The 26,788-nt window shown below is 43.7% G+C and overlaps 2 protein-coding genes and 1 long non-coding RNA gene across 4 annotated transcripts in view; 2 read left to right on the forward strand and 1 right to left on the reverse strand.

Moving 5' to 3' along the window:
* Positions 1–774: 774 nt before the first annotated feature.
* On the forward strand, positions 775–4,537 carry LOC134535121 (large ribosomal subunit protein mL41). Its single transcript, XM_063374062.1, has 3 exons — positions 775–1,084; positions 1,724–1,824; positions 4,173–4,537. Exons 1-3 carry the CDS (start codon positions 916–918, stop codon positions 4,434–4,436), a joined length of 534 nt encoding a protein of 177 aa, XP_063230132.1. The 5' UTR covers positions 775–915; the 3' UTR covers positions 4,437–4,537.
* Positions 4,538–7,206: 2,669 nt separating this feature from the next.
* LOC134535122 (uncharacterized) lies at positions 7,207–12,347 on the forward strand. Of its 2 annotated transcripts, none has more exons than XR_010075580.1 (2): positions 7,207–11,631; positions 12,022–12,347. It is a non-coding gene; the product is annotated as an uncharacterized LOC134535122 (long non-coding RNA). The 2 variants fall into 2 exon arrangements; XR_010075579.1 differs by having other exon boundaries at positions 12,077–12,347.
* A 1,663-nt stretch (positions 12,348–14,010) lies between these two features.
* The window catches only part of LOC134535124 (serine/threonine-protein kinase SIK2-like), a 58,786-nt gene continuing 46,008 nt past the window's right edge, over positions 14,011–26,788 (reverse strand). The window contains exons 5-8 of the mRNA XM_063374063.1: positions 23,827–23,997; positions 22,364–22,487; positions 15,992–16,203; positions 14,011–15,916 (exon numbers count right to left, since the gene is read on the reverse strand). Coding sequence (XP_063230133.1) covers positions 14,483–15,916; positions 15,992–16,203; positions 22,364–22,487; positions 23,827–23,997 — 1,941 coding nt within the window. The 3' untranslated portion in view covers positions 14,011–14,482. The remainder of the gene's footprint in view (positions 15,917–15,991; positions 16,204–22,363; positions 22,488–23,826; positions 23,998–26,788) is intronic.

Raw genomic sequence — 26,788 nt, forward strand, 5'->3', positions numbered from 1 at the left:
TTTTTGTATTAACACGTTGGTAATGAACAATTCTGCACCCACGTGTTCGTGAGGCCTGCTCTTCTGAACTTTCAGATAGTTTTTTTTTTTTTTAATTGTTTGTATGGTTAACGGCTTGCGCCCACAACCAGAACTAAATCATTCCAATTTTTATAATATCTTAGCAATCAAATCTCTTACTGTTAATTAACACCCATGCCTTACCCGGGACTCGAACCCAGAATCCCTCGCATGGTAAGCCGGTGTGCATCCGACTACGCTACGGAGGTCGGCCAGATAGAAATGAACAAAATTAAATCAAATATTGTAATTAGACATTATAGGAAAGACGTAAACAAAACTGGAGACACATTATGCAGCACATTCTAGCGGCAGGGCCTAATCCTACGCCATTAGCGCACATGTGATAAAGGAGTTTTAGCGAATATACGATTTATCCCATTTTTCTGCAGTTGTATTAATTATTATGGGTGAAAAAGGTCCTGCACTGTTTGGTTGCAACAATTGCGATGTTGCTAACTGCTCGAAGTCTTTTTTTGAAGTTAAAATTCCTTAGGAGCACTGGTGCCGAACTCGTCTGCATGTTGCGAATTTAACAAATATAATCGTTTATATGAACACATGGGAACATATTTAACTTATTTGTGTGCTAAAATAAATCTCTGTGATAGCAAAAAAGTTCTGCAATACATTTTATACACTTTTATATAATGGATGGGTTAAGCTGTCAGATCTATCTATATGACCGTTGTTTAGATATTCTAACATCGATGTATCGTACTTGTAAGTTTAATCGATTTTATTGTTGTTAGTTTTCCGCACTATTGTTTTGTTTGTGAATTTAGAGTTTAATACCCGGTTTAGTGGTTTAGTTGTTATTTTCTTACTGTAACATATCTGTAGGAGCTATTTACAATGAATTTGTCAGTATTTAGTTCGGCTGTGGTTTGCCGTTGCTTCTCAACTTCTTTAGCTCGCCATGGGAAAAGAAACTTCAGGAAGTTCCCTCTTTTTAACAAGCGAGGAACAAGATTGTTTAAACAGCGTCAAGCAGCGAATCCAGATCCAGACATGACTATCTACAGTATGAAATATTTTTTTATATTACATTCTCTCGCTCAATGTTATATTTGTCCTCGCCTCCCTAACCTCCAACATCGACCAATTCAACTGCTTCCATTCTCTCCCCACACTCATTACAATGGCACGGAAACAGAGACGCATCCCCCGGAATATTTCACTGTCGCGTCTGCTGCTTCCACATTGCACGGAAATGACATTTGCAACCATTGAGATTGCATGTCAAGGTTACGAAATATTAATTTAACTTAAAAAGAAAAATGCTTCGAGATCATAGAACGAGCATGCAGTACATATATTATATAAATAAACCACAAAGTAATAGTAGAAAAGATATGTGTGAAACAATTTTTAATGTAGCTAGGTATTTAGAACTTAAACATGGCTGACACCACAGCCAAGTACTCGGCTTCTGTTAGTCTCACGGAGCAACGTAAATGGAATAGCTCAGCCTTGCCGAGCTAATCTGTACGGGTCCGTCTCCATCTGCGTACTGTTGTATAAACAGAACGCTTGAAAACGGAGACGGATCTCACAAAACATAGTTAAAAAATACACTTAAGTTTTTAATAATTACATTTATATTTAAGTGAGTTTCTGGAAGCCCAGAACCATTGTGGACGGCGTTTTCACCCTGTTCTAGAGTACGGGCTGAGGGACATTGGGTACATGTCGCGGGGGAGGCACGTGACCGTCCCGGAGATGGTCCCGGAGCTCGTGGTCCCGGACCTCACTGACTTCCAGGTGGGTCGTCGCGTCTACGGCGACACGCTACGGCTCCGTAGCTCTCGGGGTGTAGAGCTGCATGCAAACTACGCTCACATTCCGTGTTAACATGTCACGTCAGGTCCCGGCAGCATTCACATTGTTCTGGTGTTTCCTTGTGTCGTCAAACATGTGTGTGTACTTTGCAGGGTGCAGCCTTTTGTGAAATAGTTGAAATGGCTGAAAGTGTTGTACCTACTTCTAGAAGAACTAGAGGAAGGATGTCTTGCAGCAGTGGTAAGTGCAGTGGCGTAGCGTGCCATCTCGGCGCCTGGGGCGGGAGACCCATTTTGCCGCCCCCATTCTATAGGTGCTTAGTTAAAATTAAATTTCACATGCAATGAGGTACCTTTTATTGAAGTTAAAATAGGATGAGCGGTTTTACAAGCGGATTCTACGGGCCTTATGAGCAGCGAAGTCAGAAATAACTTTGTCAAAATCAATATTAGCAGCCAATTCTTGTTCAATCGACAATATAGCCAAGTTTGATAGTCTAGCGGAGCTCATAGTAGATCTGAGGTAATTTTTTATTAGCTTCAACTTCGAAAAACTTCTCTCACAACTTGCAACACTAATCGCCAAAGTCAAATATATACGAATCAAGATGACTATATTTGGAACCGAAATTCCGAGATTCAGTTTTTGAATGAACTGGAGGAGCTCCAGTGCTCCTTTACCACTTATATCTTCCTCTGATTCAGAACAGGCAACAACAAAAAACTGCTGAAGACGCTTCCACTCCATCTGAAACTCGTCCTTGTCCATGTCTTCTAATACATGGGAAAGATCACACTCGAACTTGCTGTCCAAAAGTTTCGCTGGCATCAAAAATCCGAACTTGTCCGATATTTCTTGAATTTGCTGGAATCGAGTCGTCATTTCTTGAATGATCTTGTCGAATGATGCGATAATCTCTCGACGGATTTCCTGTTCGTGAGACAAAGCTGTATCTTCAGAAGATTCATCGCCATGCATGCGTTTTTTCCTGCAAATTCTTCTCGTTTTGAGTTCGATTCCGAGTTTTTCTCAGAGAGTCTTAGCAAAGTCAATTGTTTCTTGCACGAAACGGTCTCTACTTTCCACTAAGAGGGTTTTCAAAGCGCAGAGTTATAAAGAGCTCTGTCAGTGATTTCGCAGTTTTTCTTTTAAATAAATATTAAAAAACAGTTGGTGCGCAAAATTTTAGATAAAAATGGAACATTATAGTGTGTCTGACACATTTAGGCCTAATGAATGAATCATAGATCAGATCTCAACCCGCTTCACCGGCGACCCGCCCCCGCGGGCTGCCGCCCGGGGCGGGCCGCCCCCTCCGCCCCACCCGCGCTACGCCACTGGGTAAGTGTCATGTCAGCTCTTCATGCTGAAACAGAGTGAGTACGTCATACCTGCCTTTCCTGATTGCTTCCCAAACTTCGCCCCTCGCCGTTCCACTAGTTCAGTCACTTGTTTCGCCATTGCCAGTTGCGTCTGATGCACAACACATCTGACGGAAGTATAGAAGTCCAGAACTTCGCCTGATGCGTGTAATGACGTGTTATGATGCGCTCGGAATCAGATAACTCAATGACACTTGTTAACACTGCAAGGCAGAACAATGTGAGCACTTCTATATATAAGTATTGATGTATTTATCCTGTAACACATGTAAACAAAACATCAGCGTAGTTTGTGTGCAGTTTAAGGGTGTTCCAGCAGGAGCTGTCTGGGTCGCTAGCAGTGGGCATCGCTTCAGAAGAATACACTGTTCCAAAACTGCTCAGATGTTCCCGCGTCACTTCTTTTCACAAGTAGCCTATTTTCTGTTCAATTGCCGAACACCCAAGGTCAACGAAAGTCAGGAATTTCACTTGAAAATAGTATTTGGAATGAAAATACAGTCCCTAAATAATTTTTTTGTGTAAAATAAAATATATTTGTTAAAAAAAAATTGCGAAAACTGAGAATCAAGTTGTATGTTTATTAATTTTTTTTTACAGTTGTGTATCATTACCAGAATTAATTAGGAGCTCAGTATATAAACCATTCTCTCTACAACTGCTTGTGATACGTTACTGTCTTTTTAATTATCTGAACACTTTTTGTGACTCTGGTTTCTTATTTTATATTTATTATTACACTTGCTGTTCTGTTAAAGCTTGAATAAGTCAGAAATTTTAACTGATTTTGGTCATGAATACATGAAAAAAATCAGAAATTTATTTGTCTAACCCTGATGATTTTCTTTAAATAGTAATTGTTTGAAGGGGTGTCTTTACAGTAATTTTTCAGTGCAAAATGCAGCTGGCCTGCAACTTTGTTACAACCCGCGTGCTTGTCTGCTCCAGCTGAAGCCGTACGTGTCGTACCGCGCCCCAGACGTGGTGCAGTCTGCCTTCACGGCCGGCGACTTGTTCGGTGCGGTGTACGGCGCGAAGGTGGCGGCGGACTTCAAGCAGGGGAAGCTGGACGAGGGGGGCCGCCCGCTGGAGCCGTCGCCCGAGGAGTCGCTCACGCCCGACCAGGCGCTCCTCCGCGCCCGCCAGACCGGAGCCGACCTGTTCACGGAGGACTTCCCGGGCAGGGATGCGACGGGGCGACGCCAGGCGTGACGTCGTCTACAGCTAGTTCGGTTTGTTCTTGCGTGTCTCATCAGAACAAAGTATTTGACTTTGTAAGTTTATGGTGAATAAAACCAAAGTTTAAGAAGCCATCTGCAGTTCTTGTTATTTTTCATCCTACTAGGTTGTGACTTTCACACAAGGACACTTCTCTGCCTAGTGGTCCGTCAGGCGGAAGCAGGCTGCAAGCTGTGACAACTTTGTACCAGAAAATACATGAGTTCAGTTAGCACGGTGATACTTGAGCTGTCCCGCAGAGCTACCAGCATAGAGGTCTCCGTTCATAAACCTAATAACAAAATTAAACATTCAACATCCTTGAAATTGTATTTAATTTTCAGCTACATTTTCATACTTGCCAACTTCTACAATTTACCCGTAAAGTAAACGGAAAATCGTGTTATTGTACGGCCGTATCTGTTATTTTACTGGACGGATGTTGTTTATGCCTTTGATTTTCCACTTCAGCACGACCATTTCAAAACTCCTGGGCCCCGTTAAATCACATGGGTTTTACTCAGAGTAACATCACCAAACAGTGCGTGGAGTCTCTTCAAAATTTCACTTGATTTCACATCGTCGTTAGTGAGAAAACGATTAATAACGCATTGCGCAACTGACACTGGTACTTTCTGTTCACTCATAGTCATAGCGACACTAGTGACGGATGTGAGTGTGAGGGCAAGAGCTTGCCTGTCCCCCCTCTGTTCTCCCGCCTCCGTCACTACTTGAGTTGAGTGAACCAAATTATGGTTTATATTTGAATGACCCTCATATTTTACGGTCATAGAGTATTTTACATAACACTAACCTAACATAACCAACATTTCATTTTAGTTATGGTAACCTAACCTAGTGTAACCTACCCTTTCGGATCAAAATAAAGAACTTTTATTTATTACACTGACCGAACCTAACAACCTTTTACTTCGGTAAACTTCAAAACGGTTCAGGTTATAGTCGAGGCTTTCATCCCTGAGAACTATAGGCTATCCTCTTTATGGACTGGGAAACATCAAAAAAATTTATTTTCCTTTCGAAGGTGGTTTGTTTGCACTATCACCATAGTTACTCAACTTACAGGACCATTCAGAATTCAGTAACTTCGAAATTGATTGGATTTTGTTTGTATGTAAAAACTGTAAATATTTAAATCGTGGGTTGAAAACTAATTTTATAAATGTGTATCTTAAAGGATTGCTAAGTGGTTTGAACACATTGTCACAATATATTTTAAAAAACCTTTAAATGATACTGTGAATATAGTACTACGGGCAATTTCAACTTCAAAATTTAAGGAGTTGAAATGTTAACATGTTTAAATTTATCAGAGGAAAAAATCTAATTATGAACTTGTTAACAAGGAAATGTGGTGGCATGGTATTTTCCTAAAAAAATTCCAGAAGAGCATAAGTAATTTAAAATTCATGTGAGTGAAAAGTATATAACAGTAAATTAGTTTTGACGCTAGACTTAAGGACCAAATGAAGGTGATGTATTAAATGGAATACAGTAGAACCCTGTTATAATGTTCCTGCATATAATGTTTTCCTGCTTATAATGTCATATTTTTAAAGTCCCAATATTTCCCCCATAAGGACAATGTATTTATTTCCTGCATATAACGTTCATAAATAGTGTAATTTCCTGCTTATAATGTTTGCTTTCTAACATTCAATAAATGGGGAAAAAATGTTTTAAAACCAAATTATTCCAACACTTACGATAAAAAGTTTACTTTATGTATGTTTATATTTACAATCACTGCCATACAATACATGAAGTTTGTTAAAATACAATTTTATGCAATATACTGAAGGTACACAATGTTCATAGTTACGTGTCATTGGCACCCTTAGTCAACTCTTCTCTTCCTTGCCATTCCAGTGGGTATTCAGATGCATGTACATAGTCGTACAATATTTAAGTTGGCAACCATTGAGCGAGGGCATAACTAAAAGTGTTTTCTATTGCTTACAAATAATTCTTTTTTCATTCATACGTAGGAATCCCAAAATTAAACATTTTCAGGTGGCGAAGGAGTAGACGTTCTCACTCTTAATGTTGTCATCATGAATCGTGAGACAATTTTACAAAACTTGTGGCAGTGTATCTGTAAAGACAAACTAAATTTAACCAGGGAACAAGACGAAGTTGAAAAATTGTTGGCTTGTTTCAGAAAATTCATGTATCAAGTATACTATCTTTGGTTTTAACATTAAAGTTGTTTACATAGCTTGGTGAGTCCATTGGTACAAAGCTCGAACATTGTTAAGTGCTAAATTGAGATTTCCTGCTTATAAGGTTTTGTTTCTTGTGCTCCCTTGAAAAACATTATAACAGGGTTCTACTGTATTGTTATAAGCGTGAATGTATTCAACCTGGTACTATAGAAGCATAAATATTGTAAGCGGAAAATTAATTTAATTTTAAAGGCACCATGTCACCTATATTAAGATTAGTTTACAAGATGAAAGCAACTTACGTTGATTCTACATAAAAAAAAATACTTGAAGATGTTCTGCAGATGAACCAAAATATTTTTAATAATTTAATAAAGGCATTGACTGCAGATCAGTTTAACCACAAGCTTTTTTTTCTGCTGCAGAAGCCCCAATTATTTTGCAATATGTAGCTAAGCAAATTTTAATATATGAATGAAAATAAAAATAAGTTTATACATTTTTCAAACTGACCTTGCATCCTACCATTTGGAAGTGTCTGTGGAACATATTAAGGAAAGGAATGATAATGCTTTTTATGTCAGTCTCTAAGCTTTATTTCCTACTTTTAAATTACAGTCAGGTATTTCTTTGTTTATTTGATTTGACACATCCATATGTACACGATGAAACAAACCAAGAAATACGCTCGGTTTAACAAAACTGTGGCCCGGTCGCTCCTCCGGCCCGCAGAGGAGTTGACACGTGCTCGTACAAATGAAATCAAAGCTTATTTGTTACCCTTTAGTCAACACCTCGGAAACATCAAGCGAGCACTGGGACATCACATCTACACTCGTGATCAACACCTCGCATCGAGCGTTTGGTCAAACTGGAAAGAAAAACACACTTCAAAACACGTTGTTTACAAAAGTGCCGTAAATTATTGCTAAACCACTGTTGACTAGCTTACAACAGTAAAAAACACACATCCTTGGATCCTTTGCAAAAAACGCACAGGCATTATTGTACATTACACATCAACACTAGACATCACTATCATTTCACGGCTACTGTTCACCTCCACACTTAGTAAATAACAAATAGTTACAAGAAGTCTGTGTTTTACAAATAGTCACACAGAGGCATCGGCTGCCAGTTTGAGTCACGACGTGGGTCCGTGGCGAGACGCGGCGCACGCTCCGTGTCTGTCTGTGCCACAGCGACACGCTTCCCTCACGCTGGCAGCGACAAGTACACAGCAGTCTTACAACTCAGTCGCTAGATATTCGTTCCGGAAGAGGATTATTGTGCTGTCCTAAGAAGAAAATACATCATAAAAATTGTTCAGAGAGTTACTTCTCGAGCTTAAATATGGAGGCTCATTAATGGGAATCTCAAAAAATTGAAGACTTATGATAGTAAATACTAAATAGCTACCTATCTCTTCCCAGTCCCTTCCTTCTGTATCCCGTTCTCCCCTTCTCCATTCTACTGTATCCCGTTCTCCCCTTCTCCTTTCTACTGTACTCTCTTATCTCCCCTCTTCGTCCCACTCGTCCACCCCTCTTCTTCCCGTCTGTGCCACCCCTCCCCCCCTGCGGAGCCCACCCGTGTCAGCGCTCGCTCGTAGCGGCATGCCCCGTCCCTCGTGGAGCAGGCGAGTCTCATCTCCCAACCGTGCCTTGAGGCCTGATTTGTCGCCATTTGAACTTGTATAGTAGTTCCCACTAATAATTGCACCAGTAAAAAATATGTGTAACTTTTGTTTTACAGTTGTTGCCTTGCAGGTTGCACGAAGAACTTGCGGAGCCACCGAGTACGTCCGTAAACCTGACTTGCATGGAGCTCCGCGCTTCGCTCAGCCAGCAGCTGTGGGGCCTGACTAGTGCCCGTCCCACGAGTGACGACCAGACAAGCACCCGAGTGCCATCGCAGCGACGTCCGCTGCACCCCGCGAGGCTGCAGGTTGCAGTGTATGCAGCATGCGCTTGGGAAATAATGCGAAAGTGAAGGAAGTAAGATAGCACAATAGTACCTAGGTGTGAAGCCAGTATGCAACTCGGGAAAACATTGGCCAGAATGGCTGAGTGGTTTGTATGTGCCTCACGTGGTTGGTTGAGTGGAATAGTTGAAATCAGCGGATTGCTTCAGAACATTGTCCGCACGACACGCACACGAAACATGTCCTCCGCAAGTTCTCCGCAGAGCTCTACAGTACTTCTGACACAAGAGCTGAAACTAGAGACTTGCACACTTATTTCAGTGCAGTACGCCTGTATGTTTTATCTTTTACTGTCTAAGGTAAAACATTCAATTCTTTAGAAACAGACTGACTTGAAAAACAAAATATATTATTATATATTAGCGTTTATGTTTGAATTACATTTTTCTTGGACCAACTGCCTTAACATTTTTTTTTCTTTTCATGAATTTTGAAGATTAAGTATTGGGTGTAAAAAAACCTCTCACAAATATTAAATGTTACTTGTTAGTTAAACAGATGCTGAACTTATTTTGTATAATTTCAGTAATATTTTTTTATCAACCTTTCATGATAGGTACTTTGTAATTCTATGTTTAAGGCAAGTTTACCTATAATGCATTCAGGCAATTATACATATAATGCATTCCTTACTAAAAAAAAATCATTGTGAAATTTTTGTAGTGTTGACAACATAATTTATTTTAAAAAAAAATTCTTAGACGTGTTTTAATGAATAATAACCAAATGAAGACTAATGTTTCCACTTGGGAAAGAGGGTAGCTGCCCCCACCCCTCTTCTCCCTGTTGTGTGTGACGGGGAAGACATAGCTCTTGTTTCGTGTCGTGGAAGTGCACTGTACTGGCTTCCACGCCATGAGTTCAGGCTCTTACAGGTGTCAGCACTGTGCCTTATTGGACTGATTTCACACTTGATGTCAGAGTACCATCAGTTCTCACTAGTTCTAAGTACACGCCGGACTGCCTGACATTGGAACTGTAGCATTGTGCTTTCTCTGGAGCAAGTCAAACACAATTACAGTGCACGGAACAACCAGTAGAGCCAACTTAAACAGGCTGACAGGGCAGAGATCAGTGCTGACAACATGCTGGCTGCCCGAGGTAGCTGTCTCCGTGGCCTCAAAGAGAACAATTTTTTTTTTTTAAAGACAGTAATTGACAAATTGGGAAAATGTAAGAACACTTGCATGGGGATTATTCATGCCCTGTATTTCAAAACATTTAGAAACCAAAGTTATTAGGCACCAATAAATTGTTAAATTCAAATACAGTAAATCATTGTCCAATTTGAACTACTGTATTCCAAATCGTAGATGCTTTGAAAAATTTTGCTGGTCCCTCGTAAATTTCCTAATAAATCAGTATAAAAAGAGGATCATTCAAAATTATCTGGTGAGAGTTCAAAGCAAATGAGATTAATGCCCTTTCAAATTCCGTCCTTGGTTTCAGGTACTTTATGGCTGCTGAAATTCAAGTATGGCAGCATGAAGTACTGTGTCCCACTTGCTCTAAGCTGTCAGCTCACACAGTCTCAACTTGTTTGAGTTATCAGCCTTGTAATTTTTTTTTTTAATGTGAAATCAAAAATATATTAGGGCCATTGTTTAGTAAATTAGTAACCTGAAGGTAAGTTAGAAGGTTATACCTGTGGTGTTAGACCTCGCCTAGTAAACCATGCTACAGCAAAGTGCAACACAGATGTTTTTTTTGCATGGACTGTAAATCTCACCGTAACAACAATGTGCGAAAGCGAGAAACAAGTGTTCACTACTTGGTGAGCGGGACGATGGAGTCGACTGCACGGCTAGCGGCGGCCGCGCCGGGGTGCCGCGGGGGGCGGACAGTGCTTCGTTGTGGCGGGCGAGGGGGCGGGGCGGAGACCTCACGTGGACTCCATCTGCTCCGTCAGCTCCAGGATGGGGCTCTCGCTCACGGGCTGCATGGGCGACGACAGCGGCTGCCACGGCAGGTAGGGTCCCGGCACGCCCAGCTGCGCACACCCACACACATCCTCGCCATCCGTGCCGTGCCTCCGTGCCGCACGCTTGCGGCTGCTTACTGGGAGGGCCACATCAGGTGTGTTTGCAGCTAAGCAGTCGCCCTCACGGGCCCGCCTACCTGGACGTATGGTGCGCAGAGCTTCAGGGAAAACTACTCGAGATACCCGAGCAGTGTCTGTTCAAGAAAAGCAATAGAGAATACGCTGAGGGTGGATGAGTAGTTCTGTTTCCAAATGTGTTGTACAACTGTTATTTTAGGAGAGTACCTGAAAATGGCTAAAGAGCGTGTTTTCAGAATAATTTTTTTGGCATGAAACAGCCGTTACAGATTCTTGAAAGCAATTGAGGGACTTGCTTATGTATATTTTTATCTTCCATTCCCGTCCATACAATGTTATTCACCGCTCCAGTACCTAAGGGTGCGGTAATACGGAACACAGGTGAACGGGTTTAAGTAAACACGTTTACAAATGCGAAAGTGAACGGTCACACAGCAGTTGGTGTGAAGTGTGTTCAGCTCCAGAACTGATCGTCTACTGCCATCGTATTTGTTTGAGCAAGTGCACCTCTGTTAAAGAATTACCGTCAGGATCAATTTCAAAACAATAAAATATTTACCTGTTCCATCTTTCTTTTTTTTGTTGCAGTCAGTAACATATTACACGAACACGTGCCAGGAACATTCTCCATCTTGTGTTTTCACACATAGGACTGTTTATACCCTCAGCACTCAACAGCCAATCAGAGGCTTGTGTAGAAGAGATGTCATTCTGAATTATTTGCCAACCTGTGCAGGTTGAATTAGAAATGGCCTCGAATGAACCATGTTCAGACTGTGTGTTCACCTGAAGCAGTTCAGAGCCCAGTGTGACCGCACCCTTAGTTACCTGATGCACTCCTCCAGGTCTGCTCGCCAGTAGCCCAGAGGCGACACCGCGCTGGAAGCACATCAAGCGTACACCCCTCACTGGGCGGGCCGCCTGGACAGGCAGCGAGAGTTGCTTAATGAACTGACTTGTGTAAGTGGACCACACACTGATGCACCTCTACCGCAGCGGTCCGCATGCACCAACGCTGCGCCGGGGAAACAGGGAGGGGCACACAGGGACGGGTGGCACACTACCGTTTGGAAAATGCAGCGAAAACTAAAAGCCATGCTCTTGTAACACTCATGGAAGCTGTCATACAATAAGTGAAAGTGCTGCTCTGTAATCACAAAATAAAACTCTTTATAATCCAGTGTTTTAAAAACTATATAAAAAAAAGGATTTTAAACAGTTGAAATTTTTATTTATGATTATCTTAAAATGGTGTCATATTGGAAATGTAGAGAGAAAATTATTTTTAACAGTCTAATCAACTTCCCCAGCTGGATAAAAAATGTACACCTAGTGTTTGTGTATGTTCAGCAGGTTTCCAATGGTGTCCATGTCTGGCGAGTGATAATGACACGTCTGTTGCCAGTGACCACCGCTCCGAGGCAACGTGCGCTCACTGTGTCCCGTGGTCGTCTCGCAGAAGTCGCAGTTCCTCATCCTGCACGGAGCCGACACACTTGCACCCAGCAAGCTGTCTCGCAATCACATGGCTCGTTCAGGCTTTGCTATTTGCTTTACTTGCGTTTCTTCTGTCAACTGCTTTTATTGTCAAATTATGTTTCTTTTATTTATGAAACAAGTTATAAATAACACATTAATATCCATGTATGATAAATAAATATTGTTACAATTTTAAATTGTGTATTGCCAGTTTATTTGTTATTATTTCAAATCCAAGCAAGTCGTTTAAAAAATAATAATATTTCCACCGCTTGTCTTGAAATAGAATGGAAACATGTTTTAAGTGGCGACAATCCTCTCCAATATGCCCAGGCAAGTGAGTGGTCACGTGTGCAGAGTGTCGGTTACACTCGCTGCGAACTGACCGCACGGCCAATCAGCAATCAGGGTCGGCATTGAACCAAGGACACCTGCTTCGTCACACAAGCATGATGCCACGTTGATCACAGCCAATGAGGACTTAAAAAAAAAAAATCTTTGTCTTGCAAGTACATCTGAAAAGGGGTTTAGAAAAATCAGATAAAAAGGTTAGCTTAACGTGGTAGTGCAAACTTCAGTGTATCTGCATCACAGAGATTAGCTCTTTTTCTTCTTAAAGTTTGAAGGGTGTGGTACTCACGGCTGCATTACCTAAACGACAGGAACACCTTGCTTCACACACGTCGCTTTCAAATGAAGTAGAGAACTGTAAGAGTCAAATGATTGAGTACATAGAACAATAATCTAGTACAGCCGAGTTGTGTAAGATAAATTATAATAGTAAATGTCTGAAAAAAAAAAGAAACTTATAAAACTAAAAAAAAAGCTACTGAATCAAAAAAAGTCTGGTTTTCCACGCAGGACTGAAGCACCTGCGACAATAACTGGGCACTTGCTGAAATGTCGAACCTGACTGCCGCTCTCCTATTTTATCGTTATTTATTATTGTTATTTTAACACTCCCCACATTTGACTGTGTTGCGGTCTTTTAGTGGTGTTTTTGTTTTCCTTGACCAAGCACTTGCACTTGTTTTAGCGGTACCTTATTTCACACATTTCTAGAGGACTTCTGTCTTGCAATTTTCTTTGTTTTGTTTTACTATTTTCGTTCTTCCCAGTTTGTAGTCTACCTAGACAGCCTTATAGAGCTACAAACATTAGTGACTGAATATCTTAGTGACTGAACCTACTATAGTATTATATAGTTTGTGAATATTTTAAGTGTAAAAAATTTCCTCATATTTGTGTACATTCTGCAATATACATCTTCAAATCCAAACCACTGCTTGGCTGCATATACCAATTTGTTGTTAATTTATGATCAGACTATAACTTCTTGTAAAACAAATCTCTTTAACATACAAGTCAGACTTGCAGGTAACTATCAGGAATGAATAGTAGAAAGGCTGCATTATTACAATAGTAGCATGGTCTAAGAGTATAAGAGATGTGATAGTCGCAACCTCCGACCTGCTTCTTGCAAGCATTGCAGAGCAACGCTGTAAAGGGTCCGATTTTTATTTCCTGCCACTCAAGTTTTCATTAATAAAATGTATACTTTTTAACTTCTCAACTTATCAGGCTTAAAAGCCAGCCATTGAGATGTTCTTAATACTACTATGTAGTTTGCATCCCAGGAGTTGATTTATTAAGCTTTCAGTCTTAACAGTTATGTTTCATAGAACACAGTATGTAATGAACAATGATATTTAACAAGGTGGCTTGCTCGTCAGAAATTATTTTTTAAAGTACGGTATCTGTACTTAATTCTAGAAAATGTGTGATATTACATGTGTGGTGATAAACAAAGGAAATGGATTGTGTAAGAAAACATAAGAGAAATAAATATAAATCACAAAATAACTTTCAAATTGTAAATATATTTTATAAATTATGTACATGAAATAAATAATAAACACAAAAACTATATTTACAAAAATAATATTCTATGTAAAACAACAAAAAGAACACAAACAAACAACTACTTAAATACAAGGCGAGTACTGACAAGAATATTTTTAACAGTCACATTTTGTTCAAACTCGTGGTAAATAATAAGCGTCTACATTTCAAACGAGGGAAACTGAAAGGTACTTAGTTCTACTGTGTGACACCAAAGGCAGATGGCAGCGATAGGGACGCCTTGCATCAGAAAGACGACAGATAAGGCGTTAGTGTGGGAGGGCAAGGGCAAGGGCAGGGACGTCGGAACAGATGCAAGAGTGACCTCACTTTGGATTAAGAAGGATGAAAGGAGGGAGCAGGAAATGAATATCAATTCAGGCTCTCCTCCACTTGACGCGGGGCGGACCGGGAGGGCACGCGCATGCAGTCACTCGTGCGCTACCTGGCTCCAGGCGAGCTGCCCCACCGGCGCCGTGGCGTACACGGGCTGCTGCCAGGCCGCGCCCCCCGCCAGCAGCCCCTCGCACAGGCCGCCGGCGACCCGGGGCCCCCAGGAGGCAGAGGCCCCCGCCTCGCTGATCTGGCACGCGGCCGCCAGCGAGCCCGGCAGGGAGCGCCACTGCTCCGCCTCGTCCTCCGGCCCGCGCCCGTTGCTGCTGTCCTCGGCGATGGTCGGGAAGGCCAAGGGGTCGGCCTCGGGGTGCGGCAGCGGCGGCAGGATCTGGGTCTGCTGGGCCAGCTTGTAGGACGCCTGCCGCAGCATCTGGCGGCGGCTGAGCGCCAGCCCCGCCGCGCCCTCCACGCTCAGGCTGGGCTGCTGGAAGGCGCCCTGCTTCTGCAGGATCTGCCTCTTCTGCTGCAGCAGGCGGTGCTGCATGAGCTGCTGCTGCAGGGGCTCGCCGCCCAGGCCCTGGTACTGCGAGTGCTGCAGCTGGCGCTGCACCGCCTCCTCCTGGGGTGCGCAGCTCTGGTAGCGGCTGCGCAGCGCGCGGTGCTCGCGCTGCACCAGGTGCAGCTCCATCACGCCCTTGATCTTGCCCGTCTCGTGCAGGCGCTGGCTGTTGAAGGCCACCACGCCCGCGCGGTCCGCCGCCAGCACCCCCTGCTGCGCCACCAGGCCGTCGGAGGCGCGCCGGCCCTCGCGGAAGTCGACCGGCGAGCGCGTGGCGTGGCGGCCCGGGTGCGCGGGCGGGGCGTGGCGCCGCAGGGGCCGGCCCGGGCTGGGGCCCGCCCCCTCGGGCGCCGGCGCCTCGCAGGGACACGAGCAGGACGGCAGGCTGGCCGCCAGGTCCGCCTCCAGCTGGTACTCCAGGCTGCCCTCGAAGGCCGACAGGTTGCTGTCCGTGCTCAGGTGCTGGCTCAGGCTCTTGTGCGTCGCGCCGCCCACGCCGCTGGACGAGGAGGAGCTGGCGTAGGACGCGAGGCGCGGGTGGGGCATCACGGCGGGCCGCGCGCTCACCGGCGAGTCGTCGGCGTCCGTGTCCACGCCCTCGTCCGTGGAGCTGGAGTACTGCGCGCCGAGCGCGGGCGCGTGGCGCGGCAGCGGGTAGCGGCAGCAGTAGTCGGGGCCCGGCGGCGCGGGGAACAGGTCCGCGAAGGGCGGGGCGGGGGCGGGCAGGCGGGGGTCGCCGCTGGCCCGCCGCGCCGGGTCGCCCGCCCCCGGGGGCGGCGCCATGCCCAGCTTGCGCATGGCCTGCTCGGCGATGGTGCTGGGCCGCCGCCGCTGCACCGAGTCCAGCGAGTGCTTGCCCACCGCGCCGCCGTCCTGGGACAGCGAGAAGCTGGTGCGGTGCTGCCTCAGGCGTTCCAGCAGCAGGTAGTAGATGGCGGCGTGGTGGTCGTAGCTGCCGCTCTTCAGCGACTGCAACACGCGTGCCTCTGTGACGAGCACTGCCTCTGGTCACAGCGCGGGTGCTCGCAGGGGTAGCAGGCATACCTCGCGCGTCTTGGCTGCGTCGATGCCCAGGGACTGCATGAGGCGCAGGATCTGCTCGTTGGGCTCGGCCCTGGCGCCTCCCAGCTGCTCCCCGGTGCTGGGCAGCAGGCGGGGAGCCTCCGCCACCATCCAGCGGTGCCTCTTGATGCAGTCCACGGAGTAGCGCTTGGCCGGGTCCAGCACCAGCATCTTCCTGATCAGGCTCTCGCAGTCTGCAACACACCCAAGCCCCCTTTCCCTCATTCCCTCCGTGTATTCTTATATTATAATAAACATTCAGCATTTTGATTGATTTTCATTATTAATTACGATTTATCACGATTATTTTACTTAATTTATAAAAAAATATATATATTATACATGTGTTTATATTTCTATAGAATACTGTAATTTTTTTTTTTTGTTTGATTGAATCCATACTTTACCAACCATGTTTATAATATCACTCCAGTCCTTTTATTATTTGCATGAATATTAATCGTTAAGTTTTTCACTGAGCCACCCATATTTTTAATTTCTGGAAGTGTTTTTTTATATCTAAACAATTTTAATTTAGTAATCTAATAAATAATATGTTTGATTATAAACATAAAAATGTGTGGTTGAGTTCGTGATGGTGATGCAGAGTGGCCGCCAGTTGTGGCTGTCCCGCGCCCTGTCCCCTGGTTGCCCCCTGGAGCAGCCTCCTCGCCGCCTGTGCTCGGCCTTGCGGTGTCAGATCATCCCAGCTACTCCCCAGGAGCATGCTAGCAGGCGGTCTGTCTGGGCTCATGCTTTATTACCCTGGCGACCTCTGGCTTTCCAAGTTTAAATACGAACATAATATGAAATAATTAGTTTTCGTTGAAAAAGGGGGGGGGGGAGGGCTACACACTGAGATCTGTGCATTAGTTACAGACTCGGCCGACCTCCGTAGCGTAGTCGGATGCACACCGGCTTACGGTGCGAGGGGTCCTGGGTTCGAGTCCCGGGTAAGGCATGGGTGTTAATTTACGTACAGAGAATTGATTTCTGACGGTATGATATGGTTTCTAATAAGGACAAATTACCCTCTGGCTGTTGGTGCAAAACTGTAGGCCACCCTTATAAAAAAAAAAGTTACAGGCTCTAACAACAAACACAAGCTTGGGAATACATGAATTATATGTAACCGCTGGAAACATTCACTGGTTCATCAACCTCTAAGTAATACTGTAGTGTAATGTTGCATGGTCGCCACTGGCTGCTCGCCTGTGTGACGTCAGAGCTGGTGGCGCGCAGTCACACACTAATACACACTAATGCACACTAATGCACACTAATGCACACTAATGCACTTCGCTTGCCGTCACACAGTCCCATCACTCACCAGTTCAAGGGTAGAGCGTGAGCGTGTTTTAGATTTCCGCCTGACACGTCATTTAATTGCAAAATTTCAGCGTCTCTAAATAAATTTCTTGAAAAGGAAAAAAAAATTCTGAAACTATAGCAAAAAAAATATGTGAAAATGCCGAAGTACAGTTAAAGGTCTTTAATCCGTCATTATATGGCTCGGCGCGTTCTATAATCCGGCACAAACGGGTGGATTCCATTTATTGTCCTCGGCGCGGCAAGGCGAGGCGAGCCGGCGGTTTCAGGTCGCTAAGGTTTCATAGTGTGAAACTTGAGCTGTGACTGTAACATTACGGGAAGCCTTCTTTTCACAGACGAGAGATCCAAAACCCTAAGTTCCCCGAAGTTCATGCTTTTTTTCCGTATCTTTAATGTAGCTATCCTAACCAAATCTGCCGTCCACAATGTTTTAAAGTATTTATAATGTAGCTAACCTAACCTAATTGACCATTAGTATCCTTTTACCAAAACCGCCATATTTATTTACAATGAACAAAAAAAACCGAAGATGCACGATCGGGCGTTTGGCTCTCTCGTCTGTGAAAAGAAGGTTTCCCTAACATTACATGGCAGAGAAATGAAGATAAAGGTGTAATACAAGTCCCTTAAGAGGCCGTGTCACAAATTTGCGCTCCTATCTATATCAATGTTATTTTAAAAGGCAGTTTTTCTCAAAGTCTATAAGAGGTAGGGGCCGGAAATTTTGCCTACTGAAAGTATACAATACATTTAACATAACCGCTTTTTTCAAATTTATTTATCATATCATATATTATTTCTGTGATGAAAATAATATTATCAATATTTTGATTTGTCCAGATACATTGAAATTTTGCTTATATTTATAATTATTTAGCAAAAACTGAAAACGCCATTGAAATGTATTGCATATTACCTTCCGATCAGTGTCTTCATGATCATGATGGGTTTATAAACCTGGGTGTAATCAAGTCTTTAACTATTACATGACAACATTTATACTTAATAATTTGGAGATATGCCTTTTCTATCCTCAGCCCCTGAGCTTTTACTATCTGGTCTGGCGACCGACCTGACACTCTTCAACCACCCCAGGGGTCTCCGATTACACATCTTATCAAAAAAAAAAAAGATGTTCGTTCATTTGTTTTTGTGTTCGAGCGAAGGTTTACTTCTCCATTAGTGCCACAGAATTCACACATTTATGCCAAGGGAATATTCCGCTGATGTGAGGCCATACGAATGTATTATTCGCGACCATACAACTTTTTTGTTTGTCATCGGGAAAATGATGCCGCAGTTTGATTTTTTGTGGTGATATAAAATAAATTTTCTTGGAATGTTCATTTTAAATTGAGCATTTTTAAATGTCAGCGTAGAATATGCTTATCTGCCCATTTTGTTTCTTTCCATAATAATGAGTAAAGTTAACATTGTCATAGACATTTTATTATATTCGTTTGCCGTCCAAGTACAAATGTCACACTATATCGCACGTAATTATATTTTTTTACTAATTTGTTAGTTGTCATTTTATTTAAGTTATAAATAACATTAATAAAAATTATTACTTAATAGTCCAGAATAGAGATTGAGTTATTATTCATTTAATAGGGGTTTAAAATATGGTACTACATACATATTTATATTATCTTGTTGTCTTCTTTGTAACTTTACTGGAAGAATGGCATTTGGTATGTATGTTAACTCACAATGAAAATACTTCAGAAGTACTCAATTAACAGTGAACAACCTAGGGCCTATACTAATTTCATTATGTTCATGAAATATAATTGATATTACTAATAATGAACTGTATGTGTTTTGCGTAGAGATATCGTACGAACTGTATGTGGTACAGACCAACATTAGCCAAGACTCTGTAAATAAGTAATTTCAGTTAATGTGTAGAGAATATTAAAAGTTAGAAATAATGATATATATAAAACAATGCAGAGTTATCAGCATAAAAATAGAAGTTGTTTTTACGTAGCGCCTACTGGAATGTATATTTTGTGTTGAATTATGTGGTATGATTAGTATTCTCTTATTGTAAGTGTGTTTTGTTAAAATCTTATAAAACATCACTTACTGTTGAAGGATTTTCATTTTTTTTGTGATGATCTTACTTAAACAAGTTTTAATTATATTACACATGTATATTTTAAAAGCATTTTAATGTATACTTATAGAATTGTAATAGGCTTTATACGGACTCTCACGATGCATGTGAGCATCTAAATTAATAGAGACCGGAAAAATTCGCGGATTCATTCGGCGATAGGCTAGAAGTCAAATACATATACCTTTTAGATGATTTTGCTATTGGCTTACTGTTCATCTGGACGAATCTCAACCAATTATAAAACACCAACCAAAGAAGGATCGAATCACAGACAAACAAGCTGAGACGACTAACAAGTCAGCAGCAAATGAACTGCCGTTATTTGCCCGAGTGTACAGGGGAATGTGCAGTCTATCCTGAAGGCCGTCGAAACCGCGAATTTTTCCGGTCCCTAATCTACATCAATATTATGGCCGTTTCACAAGATCAAATATTTATTGAATTCAATCTGTTGCATTCATTGTACATGATTTTCGATATGTACATTGAATTCAATACAAATTGAAGATGTTACTCAACTAAGCTTATTCTTATTAACTTATAAGTATTTTGTTTGTTCAGTACATAAAAGTAAAAGATTCGTTATTATTTAAATAATGAGCATCTTTAAGCAATAACGTTTTCAAAATATTTACATGAACATAATGGAATATATATTTTAAATACTTTATATCTACGATCACATCAACGGCAGTATTATGTAATGAATGAGGTAATGAAATATCTTGAAAGGATATTTTCTTCTCTGTAAAGTAAATTTGTAATGCAGCCCTCTTAATGTTAGTCTTGTGAGTTATTTCGTCTTCTAATATGCTACAGCAATGTATAAAATTAAGTTTTGTTAGTGTTTTAGTCTTGTGTAATGTTAAAGTGTAATGTGATAAATTCAATAATTTTTTTGTAAGTTCGTATTCATAAAGGTAGGCTACATATCGTATTAAGATAAATAGTATAATATTTGTAAATTTAAATTCTTTGAAACAACGTCGATAAGAGGTTCACCTACCTCTGTTAAACTGTATGATGGTGCATTGTAAAAAATTAGGTAGTCTGACTTAAGTGAGATTGTATTTAGATTGTGTGTGATGCATATGCAATATCTAAGCATATGCATTTATGTTATTATCCTTTTAAAACGTTACATGATGAATTTCGTATACTTTTTAATGTCAACTAACATTATTTATCACGGACTATTACATCCAGATAAAGAATAATTACCACATGTTTGAAGATTAATTGTATTCCGATACGTTTAAAGTATTAAAATTTTTAGATTCGACTCATACCATAGTTGTATAAGTGAGGTTTCTTGATTCTGAATCCCTGCATCCGCAATTTCCTAGTGAGCCGCCGCGCCGGTCAGATTGTCATCCTCTCAGATTGTCGAGGAACCAGATACATTTTTCGTCGAGTAAACTCGAGCTGTCAACCTTCCCACTAATCCTGTGATAAGGGTATAGTAGCTTTATCACGCGCTGCGGCTACAGTTCCTTCGGTTGAAAAAGCCACTAAATCTCACTGTTAAAAGAGAGAACTTCTAGAGCAGAATATTGGAAATAAACATTTACTGACACGGCCTCTTAAGTACTTTCAAGAATCTGTACTGGTTGAATTACGCCTAAAAATTACTCTGAAAACATGCGTTTTAGCCATTTTAACTCTTCTAAAAATAGAGTTTAAAAAACTTAATCCGAAATCAAAAGTACCTTTCGGCCCTCAGCGAACTCGTAAATGTTTTTTTTGTAAGCAGACCCCACTCGGATGTGTTGAGTAGTTATCAAATCGCGTTGTTTTCCCTGGAGCTCTGTGTGCCCGGGTAGGGGTGTGAGTGTGTGTCGCTGAGCTGGCTGCTGCCTCTAGCGCAAGGCTTGACCGGCAGCAGGAAGGAAGTATAACCGGAGCTGCACGAGTGGACCTGCGACTATCGTGTTCGAGGCCGGGACAGCGAGGCGCGTGGGAGCGGGTCGCCGTCAGCTTCTCACGGGTCCCGCCAGGGGCTGGCGGCCATCTTGCACAACACCTCGCATCTCGCATTTCCTCTCTGTTGCAGCACGGTATTTCCAGCACGGTCATGTGCAAGAAGACAAATATAAATCATCCATTCTCGAATATGATTAAAAATGCATATTCCAATTTTTAGTATTATTTGAATCCTCAAAAAATATCTCGCAGTTTTTATTGCAAAATATATCATCTCGAAAAAAAAAGTACGCCTACATATCTTCTAAATGTGTCTGATTCGTGTAATATCATCAAATATAAGCTCACGTTAAAATTAAATTGTATTGTATGTAGTTGGCTGGTTTTAGTTGTGTTGACCAAGTTTTCTGATTGGTCACTAGTTTGCACAGTCGGCAGGGTGGGAGGGAGGTTCCCACCCGAGATGACGGCGAACTCGCTCACTCGCTGCAGTCCCGACCAGCGAGCGTGGTATGGGGCGAGTGTGGCATGGGGCGAGCGTGTTACCACAGACAGTCAACAGCCCACGGAGGAGCATGAGGCCGGGTGGTGAAGCCACCAAGTGAGGGCACCGAAAATAATCAAACTTTGTCCGCCGTATTCAGGGAAAGTCCGGTCGTTGCTTGTCCGTTTTAGCCAGCTCGTGCTCCATCTAGACTCTTCCGAGCTGTTGGAATAAGACAACATGAAGACGGCACGAGGCGGTCTGGACGAGGCTTGACGTGAGATGTCCTGGCCGCGGGTTGCGCTGCTGGTCCCGGGGGACACTGGTCGCCTTGTTCTGAGCGGGACTACCGGTGCACTTGTCATGCGTGCTCTGGCCAACAACCAGTAGAAGGTACACTACAGGCAGACTGTGCTTCGTGAATGTCTGCGTGCCGTCGGGAACCAAGCAGTGGACAGGACGGGTGTTGGTGACTCGAGGCCGCACTGACCCGAGCTCATGAAGTAGGGGATGCGGAAGCGGCCCGACAGCACCCGGTCCCGCAGCGACTGCAGCGTGGAGCCGTCGAAGGGCAGCGCGCCGCACACCAGCACGTACAGCACCACGCCCAGGCTCTGCGGCAGCACCAGCACGCACACCATCAGCCCTGTGCACCACCTGGGGGCTCGACCCACTCAGGAGCCTGGTGCGGCAGGGAGGGGCACGGAACACCCTTCAGCGGGCCGCTCATGATTCTTCGAAACTTGTCTGAGGACCCTTCAGCGCTTTTTTTTTTTCCAAAGACTCAAATAATTAAACATGAAGCACAACGGAAGTATATAAATGTGTTGTTTACTGCGCCTCAGTCGGAGTGACGTCCGCCATCTTATGAAATTTGGGCGCCGCAGTGATAAATGATTGCTGCACTCTAGCGGGTAAAAAAAAAATAAACATATATGACGGCACCATCCTCTAACGGACGAACACAATATGGGGGACGTGGCGTCATACTATATGGCGAGATACACACACATCACACACACAGGGGCGCAACAACAGTGGGGCAAGGGTATTTTGCCCCCCCCCCCCCTTCTGAAACCTTGAAGTGGGGGCAAACGGGGGCAAAGAAAGTGCTGTGTAATCAATATTTATATAATAAAACTGCTTAAATAGCACCATTTTCCACCTTAAAATACAAATTTTCCCGGGGGAGGGCACTTCAATAGGGGGGGATCGATGATTCTTTATAAAAAGGTATATTACCCCCCCTTTGGAAATTTAGTTGTTGCGCCCCTGCACACACACACACACACACCTTGGCTTTAGTGGTTAGAGGTCAGTCTGGCGTGGCTTCCGTGGAGAAAGGACCCGTCACTTTTTTTTTTATTTTTGCCCTCACCGGGTTCGAACCGAGGACACCATATAAAAATTCGTCCTAATGACATCAGATGATAATAACGAGTTTTAAAGATGGTGGCCGTAACGAAAAATGTGACGGTCACATAACAATTCAAAATGGCGGCCATCGCATCCTAATTGTCAAGGTCTTGCATGACCTCAGCGGCTTGTAGATGCGGACTTAACGCCGCTTTGCGAACTTTTCATGTCACTGACAGTTTTGAGGACTGAAAACGGGAAAAATTTTCCCTCGAAAAACGGGAATATGGACATTTTTATTTTTCCCGTTGTTTTGAGATTTTTTTTTTGCGGAATGTTTTTTTTTCCAAAAATCTGCGAATTTCGGCGAATTTTTGGTAAACTGTTAAGTCATTTTTGAATGATTTACGGCAATTTTATAAGGGACAAGGTCATGCATGTCGTCACAATCCAAGATGGCGGACCTCTCCCCGACTCCAGGCGCACAACTCGTTAAAGAAGAATGAGCTGTTTTGCCGGATCCTTGACCGGGGGAACAGCACCCGGGACGAGGTCACACAAGCTGGCGCCAGACAGAGCAGTCGGAGCGGCACGCACCCACACGTCGATCTCGGGGCCGGTGTACTTCTTGCCCTCGAAGACCTCGGGCGCGGCGTAGGGCGGCGACCCGCACCACGTGGCCAGCTGCTCGCCGGGCGTGTAGTAGTTGCTGAAGCCGAAGTCCGCGATCTTGATGTTCATGTTGGCGTCCAGCAGCAGGTTCTCGGCCTGCGACAGCACACCGGCACACCACCCAGTCGGGCCACTTGGACACCCTCCACACGCCCCCGCACTGCTAGCGATCACACCGAACTAACCAGCCGAGGACACACCTGAAACAAACTAGCAGTTCTTCGTAATTTCAAACAACAAGCTGCATCTTCGTCGAAACCCAGGGCCGCAACTATGATGGGGGGGGGGGGCAAGCAGGGCATATACGCCCCGGGCGCAAAGCTGTGGGGGGGCGCCGAAATCGCTTGCATTGTAATTCCTTCCTACTACAACTGGTAACTGGTAAAAAATTTTTTTTTAAATTGCATGCCAGCAATGTCTAATCTCATTTACAATATAACGTCTCAACATAGCACCATTTTTCCGTGGGAGGGACCCCGGAACCCCCCGCTTTATTGGTGTGGTATGTGCAAAAAAAGGAGGGGGGGGGGGGGGGGGCGCATGAATCCATTCATGCCCTGGGTGCCAGAGAATCTAGTTGCGGTCCTGTAGAAACCACGCAGTATTTCGACTTCCGCGTTGTAAGTATCGTTCTTAACGAATTTGAACACACATGACAGAAAAAGAAAAGGGTGTTCTCACTATAGACTCAAAAAACCAGGTTTTTTTTTACTGTTTTGTTGATATACCAAGAATATTCTTTCGTATTCGTGTCCGAAGTGAGTTAACTCAGTGTCAGTAAATTCGCGAAGATAGCCGGAAATGTACGAATATCCCTGGATGATTTGTAACCAGCGTTCTTCGTGAACCGGAGGTGAACATTGTTGACAGTGGCCTGGTGCTAGGCCGGGCGGCGGCCATCTTGGCTTCCTTGTGTTGGGGGGGGGGGGGGGGGTCGACCCGGGGCTTCGCAGTCCCCACCCGGTCAACTCGTCACACTATTCCTCCTTACGATATTGTAAACTAACTAAATACCCTTTTAACGTGGTTCAATATTTTTTACACAAAAATAAATTTCTTTTATTCAAATTGGTTAACCCGTGTGTCCAATGCCTAGTCTCAAAGTAAATACCTGCAAACTAACATTTGAGAAACTTGCCTATTACTCGTAGTGACATGTCAATTTACAAAAAATTGTTTATAATGGCGCATGCATAAATCTTTACGCTAGCTACCTATGTGTATGTGTGTGTGTGTAAGTAGCTTGAATATACCAAGCCTGGTTTAACTGGAAAACTGATTCATAAGACGTATTACGCCAGACATTTTGATGAATAATTCAAAACCTAAATTACTGCAAACTTTAAAAGTAGAAATTAAGTGGTCTACAACATCGATACTACTAAAATAAGTGTAGACGAAACCTACAACATTGCCTGTGACAAGTGCAGGAAGGGATGTGTCGACCAATGGTGTGAGTGTTTAGCGTGGTCCTCGCATTCTGCCGCATCCGGGTACACACGACCACATGACTGCTCTCTCGGCAAACACAAACACGACCATAAACCTGCGAGATAACACCGCGGGAAACATTTACCTTCACGGTGTCTCTGAGATGTTCCACTGCTCACCTCTGGAGTGTGTCTGAGATGTTCCACTGCTTACCTTCACAGTGTAGAAGACTGTGGAGTCTATCCTGGAGGTCACTGATATGGTGTCTATCTACAACACAGCAGCTTTATCATCGGCCCGTTCAAGAGCGTGTGAGCAGTAGTTGGGGAAGAAAAGTCACAGGCATGTGGGCAGTGTGTTGGCAGCAATGCGGCGGAACACTGCTCGCCAATCAGCGCCCGGGAACAGGTCCCCACCACAGCGCGGGGTATCCAACCAGAAGCAAGGTGTACCCGCCTCGCTGTTTTGCTCCTGTGAAGTTGGTAGGGACCGGGGAAAATGTGCGGTTTCATTGGTTCCAGATGACTGGATGTTCGCTGAAGCATCTGTGTGGTCCAAACTGCGAGATCTGAGACGTCGATGGGGCAAGAGTGTTTGTTGTAGATTTAAAACATTTTAATTTTGTTTCTATTTCTAAGTGATTTTTGACCGTGTGTGTCCAAGTTAAGACTCGGTGTCACGCACAATGTTGATTTTTTTTTTGCGTCATCACTTTTATTCAAAGGCTCGTCCTAAAAATTTTAACTCCACACCTCTCTTGTATTTGTTGTTCTACTTTCAATATTTCCAACACACGTGATGGTAAATTACAAAGGCGTGCGCGCCTTTTTTCAACCCACGATGGTATAACAAGTGAGTACATGTTGAAAATATCTGCAATGGAGGGATCTAGTTCAAAAATTTGTAGAAACAGCCCTTAAACAAAAGTAATGTCGATAGGTCGATACGGCGTGTGGGATCGACAGGAGCAGGGCTCGACGTGGGCTGATGGAAGGTGAAGGGCGCGCTCACCCCTGACATTTGGACGGCGGTGACGTCATCCCGCCTACGTGTCTGCACGGGGGGGGGGGGCAGCCACCCTCCCCCCTCAGGCGTCGCGCGTCTCGCTGGAGACAAGACCTTACCGGCCGCCCCCAAAAGACCAGACCTGACCAAACCAATGCGGACTAAAAGTCCAAGTGCCGCACCCCTTGCATAGTAGAACTTCTACCATGCCCCACTCTTCTTCCAGGACCATCCTTCTATTCCTGTAATCCACCTGCTTGTAATAATGCATGACCTTTGCATCCCGCATGTATGTGCCCAGGGTTTTCCCTCTGTCTATGGAGGTTTTACCTGGGCCCAACTTATCTAGTTTTAGTCTAGAATTAAGAGTGAGGGGAGTTAGTCATGGCGAAAACGTCTGCCATGGCTGGCCAATCCCCTCCTAGCACATGATGCACGTGACCTTCTCTGC

Source organism: Bacillus rossius, chromosome 8 (genome assembly GCF_032445375.1).
Source record: "Bacillus rossius redtenbacheri isolate Brsri chromosome 8, Brsri_v3, whole genome shotgun sequence".
NCBI classification, from domain to species: domain Eukaryota; kingdom Metazoa; phylum Arthropoda; class Insecta; order Phasmatodea; family Bacillidae; genus Bacillus; species Bacillus rossius.

Coding starts and splice junctions, on each gene's coding strand:
- LOC134535121 (XM_063374062.1), top strand. CDS start 916: ATGAATTTGTCAGTATTTAGTTCGGCTGTGGTTTGCCGTTGCTTCTCA. Junction 1,085..1,723: donor TCCAGACATGACTATCTACA/GTATGAAATATT, acceptor ACCCTGTTCTAG/AGTACGGGCTGAGGGACATT. Junction 1,825..4,172: donor CGGACCTCACTGACTTCCAG/GTGGGTCGTCGC, acceptor TGTCTGCTCCAG/CTGAAGCCGTACGTGTCGTA.